This window comes from Gekko japonicus, unplaced genomic scaffold (assembly GCF_001447785.1).
Source record: "Gekko japonicus isolate JY-2015 unplaced genomic scaffold, Gekko_japonicus_V1.1 scaffold3076, whole genome shotgun sequence".
NCBI classification, from domain to species: domain Eukaryota; kingdom Metazoa; phylum Chordata; class Lepidosauria; order Squamata; family Gekkonidae; genus Gekko; species Gekko japonicus.
The window spans coordinates 175,798-185,021 of NW_015176542.1; the positions used below are offsets into that span (position 1 = coordinate 175,798).

The 9,224-nt window shown below is 45.6% G+C and overlaps 1 protein-coding gene across 1 annotated transcript in view; it reads right to left on the bottom strand.

Moving 5' to 3' along the window:
- Positions 1-9,224, bottom strand: part of LOC107124070 (glutamate carboxypeptidase 2-like) — a gene marked incomplete at its 5' end in the record, with an annotated part of 41,108 nt that overhangs the window by 27,422 nt on the left and 4,462 nt on the right. Inside the window, 4 exons of the mRNA XM_015427457.1 lie at positions 1,395-1,493; positions 3,756-3,849; positions 6,390-6,576; positions 8,480-8,605. Of these exons, the coding sequence (XP_015282943.1) occupies positions 1,395-1,493; positions 3,756-3,849; positions 6,390-6,576; positions 8,480-8,605 (506 nt within the window). The remainder of the gene's footprint in view (positions 1-1,394; positions 1,494-3,755; positions 3,850-6,389; positions 6,577-8,479; positions 8,606-9,224) is intronic.

Below are 9,224 nucleotides of genomic sequence, written 5' to 3' on the forward strand. Positions count from 1 at the left end.
ATAATACAGATTTTTTTAAAAAAATAAAATAAATAAAAAACACAAAATAGATCTACCTTAAGCATACAACTGTTCTACACAGTGTCATATATGTTTCCATAACCAACTGGGGAATGGCAACCCGAGCTCAGGGTTGGGGAAATTTCAGGAGATTTAGGCCTGGAATCCGGGGAAGGTGGGGATTGTGGAGGGAAGGGACCCCTCGGTGGGGTATAATGGGATAGAGTCCACCCTCCAAAGCAACTGTTTTCCCCAGGGGAACAAATCTCCAGTCTGAAGATCAGTTGTAATTCCAGATCTCCAGGTCCCACTTGGAGGCTGGTAACCCTAGCTGGGATTGAAGAACTGTCAGGGGCGAAAGCACATTGTCCCTAATAGAGGTCCCCTCCAAAGCTGATCCACTAGACTGCAGCTCTACTTCCTTCACAAGAATGGCCTCCTGAACCATTCTGCTGTGCACATTTTGAGAAAGGGCAGAAGGTCAGCGGTGGCCTGCCCAACTGCTCCCATTCATGAGCAAACGTTTCTCTTCATAGTCCCGTTTTGTTTTTTTTGGGGGGGCACATTACAGTGTGTCGGAATGTTAGAACCTGGGTTGTTGGGAGGGTTGGGGGTGGGGACGTGGGGGGGGGCATCGTCATAAATGTGAGGACACCACTTCAGAGGGAAACCCAGAAGCTACAGCGGTAGCTCTGAGAATCACCAGAAACTCTGAGGTAAAACGACAGAGCTTCAGGTAATTCCAAGCGCTACCGCCGCTTCCAGGTTTTCCTGGGAAGTGATGTCATCAGGCTGATGGCGCTAGTGACATTTTTATTCCACACACCCCCCTGCTTGGAGTGGCAGCAAGCAATGGGCATTCAAGGTCAAGGTCAAGGTTCCCTTGCTCGAAAGCCAGTTGAATCCGACTCTAGGGTTGCGGTGCTCATCTCCGTTTCAAAGCCGAAGAGCCAGCGCTGTCCGGAGACGTTTCCGTGGTCATGTGGCCGGCATGACTAAACACCAAGGCGCACGGAACACTGTTACCTTCCCACCGAAGTGGTATCTATTTATCTACTTGCAATTTCTTGCTTTCGAACTGCTAGGTCGGCAGGAGCTGGAACTAGAGACGGGAGCTCACTCCGTCTTGCGGCACCCGGGTCTCGAACTGCTGAACTACCGACCTTCCACAGCCTGCAGTTTGGCGTCTTTACCACTTGAGCCACTGCAGCTCCTTCAATGGGCATTAAGGGTCCTGGAATCCCCTTCCCAACTGGGGGCTCAGCAGACCTGTTTTTACTGAGAGGGGAAAACAAGAATTGTGTGGCTCTCATCTGCTGAAACTTCCCATCACTTTTGTGTCACTTCCTGTTGACAAACCTGTCTATAAAACACAAGAGGGGTTTCTGCCTCACCTTTCTGAGAAACTTCCTCCAAAACCTGGCCCAATGTTGTAAGGCACCGAGAGGTTTCCTTTCCAGCTGTCGTCCGGCGGGGCGGGCCCTCCCATCTCACTGTCGGAAGAAAGAGGACACGACGGTCCCTTAGAACTCACCCAAATATTGTTACATGAAAAACAAAGGTCCTTTTTGCCACCGGCAGGGAACATCCTGTTCTTTATTATTACCAAGGACTCCAGATTTATCAAAGGGTTTCCCAAAGAGCTGCTCTGGAAGAAGCACATAGGGGAAACCGCTGAATTGGGCCCTCTTTCAAGAAGGAAGATGGAAAGTTGTTTCTTTAAACTGGAATGCAGCCATGTGGGTGTAAACTGGGAGGAGGGAGGGCCAGCATGGCTGTGTTTTGATTACTCGAAGCGAAACAATCGCGTTGAGAGTCCACAGACTGTTCGCAGGGATTATGAACTTCATGTCCCTGGTTTTTTTTTTAAAGGCTTACATCTGTAGGCGATCTTTGACCTTTTTGTTCTCAGAGTTAAACAGTGTTCCCGCCCCCCGCCCCCTTCCACTTCTCTGGCTTGACTCAAGATGACCACAAGACAAGGGGGCCCGAAAGCGTGTGCCGGCACAGAGTGTTCTTTCCCCCATGGTTTGCCCCAGTGATCGCTCTCCTATTACTTGTTGTTCTAAGACAAGGTGTGACGGAAGTGCCTCTGTTTATTTTGAGCTGCAGGAGGCCCTCAGGTTAGAATTCTTCTTTGGGGAAGGTGGGAGTCAGAAAACAGCGGGGGGGGGGCTGGGAGGAGGGGGGGCATTAGAGGGCTCTGGTTAAGGAATTTAATCAATTTATTTGGCCCGATAGGGAATTTTTTGTCTATTTGCTTATTTATACCCAATCTCCTCCTCCTCCTCCTCCATGCCTCTGTTTTATTTTCACAACAACCCTGTGAGGTAGGTTAAGCAGAGAGTGTGTGACTGGTGCAGGGTCACCCAATGAGGTTCTGTGACCTTGGGGATTCTAACCACTACACCACTCTAACCACTACACCACTCTGGCTCTCAATTGTAAGAGAAATACAATAGGTAGAGCTTAGTGTCCTAGTGGAGATTTCAACCTGAGTCTTCTTCTAGAGCCTAACCACCAAACTTGGGTAGCCTCAGGATTTCTTCCTAATTCTCAAGCTGCCCTTATGTGCAATTTTACTCCTGGAGAACCTGGTAACTGGCTGATCCATAAGCTGTTTTGTTTTCTGAGCAGCTACCCTCGTGTCTGAGCCAAGACAACTGTTCAGCCAGTCAGTGGGAGAGGTTTTGCCCTTAAAAGCACAAGACTCAACCCCCGTTCACAAGTCACAGTGAGCACACATATAATCCTTGTACACTTGAGTTTTCTTTAAAAGTATGCTAAGTAACATTGCGTTCAACGCATGTAGAGCTAAAGATGTGATTGAAACTGCACATTCTTTCATTAGATTTTTTGCATTAGAAAGTTAAGGATGATTTTGATTTGGTTTTAAGGCCAGGGATTTTTATCTTTTTAAAATAAGAACTCTGCTTAAGGGGAAATAGAGAGCAAATTCTTGTTTTTTAAATATAAGCCAGGAAAACTTTGTAGCCAAAATTATATTTATTGCAGAGAAAATCAGAAGTCTTTTAGATTCCCCTTCCTTTCTGCCTTTTTAACATTTTCTCTCTCTTTTTCTCTCTCTTTCGTGTGTGCTTTCCCAAGTTTCTTGTATGCTTCCTGTTTTTAATTCTTTAACAAAACTAAAATTTGAAGCAAAAAGAAGAAAAAAAGAAACCATACATTCCTTCCAGGTACCTGGCTCCTGTTTCATTCATAAAGTGAATGCTGGTTGGTATTTTTCTTACAAATATAAACACACGCATACAGGATGTATGTGTGTTCGCTGTAACTTGTGAACAGCATTGCTGTAGATGGCAGGGGCTTACAGGAGAAAAAACCCCCACAGGAGTCAAAGAAATGAGAAGAGTGATCGATCCATCTGACAAGGAGCCCTGGTTAACTGCTCAGATGCTATTCACCCCCCTGCATTGCTCTCTGTGTTAAGCTGCACTGCTTTTAAATATTCCTGCAGGATTGCTAAACCTATAAATCATGCCACCCCACCAGACGTCTCCCTGACCTGGATGGCCCAGGCTAGCCCAATCGTGACAGATTTCAGAAGCTAAGCAGGGTCGGCCCTGGTTAGTACTTGGATGGGAGACCCCCAAGGAAGTCCAGGGTTGCTATGCAGAGGCAGGCAATGGCAAACCACCTCCGTTTATCTCTTGTCTTGAAAAACCCCAACAGGGTGGCCAGAAGTGGGCCGCGACTTGAGGGCACTCTCCACCACCTTAAATCATACCACCTACTTCAGCAACTTCTCTGCATCACGGTAACCGATAGGATGGACAGGGATGTTTGGGAGGCCTGTTGCTTCGGCTTCATCATAGCGGTAGGCGTACTCTGGAACAAGACAGCCGTTATTATTGTTACTATCCCAATTTCCACATCCTGTATAATAATTAAGTGACAATCAATGTACACAGACTTCTAGTGTTCTGTCTAAAAACTACCTGACGACATCAGTCACTTAGTTTTTGGCAAAAGTTGGTTCCAGCAAAGAAAAGCAGGAAACAACTGTGAGCAGTGTTCCCTCTGAGCTGAGTTAGTGTGAGCTAGCTCGTAGTTTTTTAGCCTACAGCTCACATATTTTTGTCTTAGCTCAGAAAGAATGGCTCCAGAGCAAACTAATTTATGCAGCAGCCAAATTGCTCACTCACAACTTGAATGCCACTAGCTCACAAAGTAGAATTTTTGCTCACAAGACTCCACAGCTTAGAGGGAGCATTGACCGTGAGCTGAATTTCCCGCAAAAACTTAGGAGACCTTGCCCAACGTTGAGTGAGTCTATGTTTAGTTGGTTTTGTGATCTATATATTGTGCTGTTTCTTAACTTTTAAAAATTCTAAGGAGGGACTCTCTTTTACACAGAAACGGAATAGCATTATCCTATAAGGAAATGGAATGAGACTCCCAATAGTTGGTAAGATTTAATGAGACTCTATGCAACAGTGATAATAGTATAAGGATGTTATTAATTTAATAGGACTCTTTGGTATTATTGGAATCAATCTTTTTGATATATTGTTAAAAAAAGTAATATTGTTAAAAAAGTGTTATTGCATTTTGTACTTCCATAGTTCTTTGTTCCTGAGGAAGGACCAGAAGTCTGAAACACTGAAAATTACCTAGGAAAAGTGTTGGATATTTATCTTGTATATTTATACTTAAGGTAAAGGTAAAGGTTCCCTTGCTCGAAAGCCAGTCGAATCCGACTCTAGGGTTGCGGAGCTCATCTCCATTTCAAAGCCGAAGAGCCAGAGCTGTCCAAAGACATTTCCATGGTTATGTGGCCAGCATGACTAAACACCAAGGCGCATGGAACACTGTTACCTTCCCAATGAAGTGGTACCTATTTATCTACTTGCAATTTCTTGCTTTCGAACTGCTAGGTTGGCAGGAGCTGGAACTAGAGACAGGAGCTCACTCCGTCATGCGGCACCCAGGTCTCGAACTGCTGAACTACTGACCTTCCACAGCCTGCAGTTCAGCGTCTTAACCACTTGAGCCACCACAGCTCCTTATATACTTTATACTCTTTATACTTTGGACTCTGTATTTTCCTATTATGGATTTTGTTGGCTTCTGTATTTTCCTATGAGGGATTATATGAATAGATTCATTCCAGACTATATATGCATTTCACTTTGTTGAAGTCTCCTTTTGTATATATTTTTGCGGGAAATTCAGCTCACAGTTGTTTTCTGTTTTTCTTTGTGATTTCCTACTGTGTGCTGTACTAAAAGTTGGTTCCAGAACATGCCCCCACCCCAATCCATCTTAAAACATCCACAAGGGATAGGTCTCTGTTTGTTTGCTCGTTTGTTTACAAACCTGGGTGGACTCAGGTTCACAGAAAAATCATAAGAAAAGGAAAAGATGGAGGGATAAACTCCCCTCCCACCTCAAACCGCTGAAGCTGTTTATATCACAATGCAAACAAACAAACAAAAGATCTTGCAGCATTTTTGGATGCTTCCTAGCAACCTGATTAAGCATTAAATACGTGGCTATAGGAATGAAAGGTTGTGGGTGGGGAGGAGTAAGGAAGAAGTCAGCAACAGGAGAAGGAGAGAAAGGGGTCAGATGGGGGTGTGTGTAGCATTTTCTGTAGCATAGAACTTTCAGTTTCCCTGGCTTTTCTCATCAAAATTTCCATTTGGACCTGAAGCTAGCTGAGCGACCTTGGGCCAGTCACTATCTTAGAAGAGGAAGAAGAGATTGGATTTATACCCCGCCCTTCACTACCCAAAGGAGTCTCAGAGCGGCTTACAATCTCCTTTCCCTTCCCCTCCCCACAACGGACAACCTGTGAGCAGTGTTCCCTCTAAGCTGAGTTAGTGTGAGCTAGCTCACAGTTTTTTAGCCTCCAACTCACAGTTTTTTGTCTTCGCACAGGAAGGATGACTCCAGAGCAAACTAATTTATGCAGTAAGCCAAATCGCTTGCTCACAACTTAAATGCTGGTAGCTCACAAAGTAGAATTTCTGCTCGCAAGAGTCCACAGCTTAGCGGGAGCATTGCCTGTGAGGTAGGTGGGGCTGAGAGAGCTCTTTTGAGGACTGCTCCTGAGAGAACAGCTCTGAGAGAACTTGTGACTGACCCACGGTCACACACCAGCAGCTGCATGTGGAGGAGTGGGGAATCAAGCCCGGTTCTCCCAGATTAGAGTCCACGCTCCTAACCACTAGCCTAACCCACCTCACAGGGTTGTTGTGAAGATAAAAACAGGAAGGAAAGAATGTATGTACGTATGTATATTTGTATTTATTTATTTACATTATTTATAGTCCACCTTTCTCACTGGGACCAATGTACTGTATGCCCCCCTGAGAGCTTTGAGAAAGGGTGAAATAAAAAATGCAGTAGCAAGTGAGATTCACCTTTGGCTGGATACCCTGGGGTCAGGGGATCCCCTGCACCATTCAGATTCAGTACGTTTCCACGCTGGACTCCTCCTTCCGGAAGGTTCCAGCCATCTGGGTAAGGATTTACTCCAGGGGCACAGGAATCTGCAGGGTCGGAGTATAAAATAACACCTTTGGCTCCAGCGACCTTGGCATTCTTCACCTAGGAAAAAAAGTTATTCTTATTTGCTTTGTACATCTTTACTTTACCCTCCCTCCAAGGTATTCAGGGTGGTATATGTTGTTCTGTGCTCCTCCTTTTTATTCTCACATTTGGTTATGCTGCAAGAGAGTGACTAGCCAAAGGTCACCAAGTGAGCTTCCACGTCAGACAGGGGACTTGAACCCAGGCCTTCTAGATCTTAGTCTGACACACTAACCACTGTGCCACGGATGGAGAAATTTGGGTGTTACATCCGTGCTGGTCTTATGTGCAAACTGGGGATACTGCCTCTATCTGGCAGGGCGTGATAGTTGCTGGGGATAATCAAGCCTTCGTATGTGTCCTTACAAAGGAGTCTGAACTGATGACATTTCGCCATATTAGTTTAAGGCACCAAGGAGGACGGCCTAACAGAAAGGCTTTTTGTTAAGTGCAAGCAGCTAGTTTTGCTGAATGATTGGGGTACAGCAAAATGAGCCCCAATCATTCAGCAAAACTAGCTGCTTCAGAAAGAGATGGTTGTTTTCCGGAGACAAAAATTGTTCGGCTCATCTGAACACTTCCTTTTGTCATGGGTTGCCCACACCATTTTTGTGTGTGTGTGTGTGTGAACAGGGCCTTAGGAAGGGATTGCTTCCAAAACAAATACCTTCACACAGCCAGTGTGGTGTAGTGGTTGGAGTGTCAGACTAGGATCCGGGAAAGCCAGGTTTGAATCTCTACTTTGCCATGGAAGCTGGCTGGGTGACCACAGCCAGTCACACACTACCTCACAGGGTCGTTGTGGGGATAAAATGGAGGACAGGAGATGTATGTAAGCCATTTTGAGTCCCCATTGGGAAGTCAGGTGGGCTATAACTGAAAGAAAGAAAGAAAATCTTTTTTTCCCCCTTCCAGAACTGAGAATAGAGTGGGCAGATTCAATGGGCAAAACCTTGCCAGGATAGGGAAAGGTTTAATCCCCTCTCCTTCGGTCCTAGTCTGAATCAGGACTGTACATGTATAATGGACCCCTGGCACTTCCCTGCTATCAAAAAAATTTGTTCCCAACTGTGATTGGGCAGCCCCAAGTAACGGGAATTTAGTTCTTGTTTTAAAAATCTGTCTGTCCCACCCGGTCACAAAGATCTATTTTGTCTTTTAGCCTGGCCCAGGAACTTGATGGGATAAACAGGACCCCTCTTGTTTTTCCCTTTCAAATGGCATTTGAGGCAGTATAACATTTAAACAGAAATAACAATTTCATTTAACAGGCAGGGACTGAATAGGTGTAGTCAGGGGTTGGAAATGCTGAGGTAAAATTGTTAAGACAGATTATACTTATTTTAACAATCAAAAATGGCGTTGTTGAGGCTTATTTTCATATATTCTTGGATCTTAACAGTGAGGGTGAAAAGGGATATAAGATGGATGCCACCACCGATCTGTGGCTTCCTTTCATCTTATTGTCAAACTACATGGAACCTTGATGCTCCACGACTGGAACGCCAGATGTGTTGTCCTGGCCCTAAAAAAAGCAGTCTCAATTTGAATCAAAGCTGTGGTGATGAGGAAGAGGGGAAATTACCTCATTCCACTGCTCCTCTGTTATCTAATACAAAGGGGCCCCCATCTTCTTTAAGGCCTTGACGTGGAAAAGTCAGGCATAAAATGGGTGACTGCCTTTCCCCCCCACCACAGTGCTCATAATGGGCATTTCTAATCAGGAAAACAGCACTGGGGAGAAGAATTGACCCCCCCTTCTTCACACTGAAGCCTCAGTCTAAACCCCCCCCCCCATACCAACAACTGTTTCTTATGGTTTAAAGACACATCAAGGGTTCTAGACTCAGACTTCTACAGCTTCTTTTCGTGTATGTAAAGAGCACCGCTCAATAATTCTGAAACTAGATGGAACCATTACCTTGTTTCCTCGGAAGATTTTTCCATATCTGGCAATGACAATTTTCCCCGAACAATTAATTCCCATCTCTCGCTCTAATTTGAAGAAGTCCTCTATACGGCCGTAGTTCACATACATGAGATCTCCCTGGAGCGCAAAGAGGCACAGGTGTCAAAGCAAGCAAAAGGGGGAAAAGCAAACATCCCGTGGTTCTATGACAGGACTGGCTGTCATGCCTGCCCTTGACTCAGCCCCAGAGCCAGCTCCTGACAGCCTAAGAGGGAAGGATTCAGTGCCTTTAAGAGCTGAAGAAGCATCAGGATCTGCACCTACTGTATGTACCGAGGAGGATACACAGCAATCTGAGTCAACTACAGGACGGTTTGCACCTGGGATTGAGCAGGCCATAAGCAGCTCACCACCTGCATCTCCCCCACCTGTAAGTAGGCTTAGGGATCAGAGACGTCAGGAGCTGGCTAGCCCAAGAGGGCGGAGATCCTTGAGCCCTGAGTTTTAACAGCAGCCAGGACCTCGCACAAAGGTGCTAATGAGTTAATGGGCCAGAGCACTATTTAGTAGGGCCTCTGGCCATGAGCAATTTGTGCTGGCAACCTCCTTCGTAGAACCAGAAGCTCTGCACCTTGATTCCTGTTTGACTCTGTGGATTTTGGACTCGGCTTGTTCTGGCTCCTGACTTCCAGCTTTGAATCTGACCATGCCCTCGGTTTTGCTCCCTGTACTCTGACCTCTGGTAATGTTTGTCTAC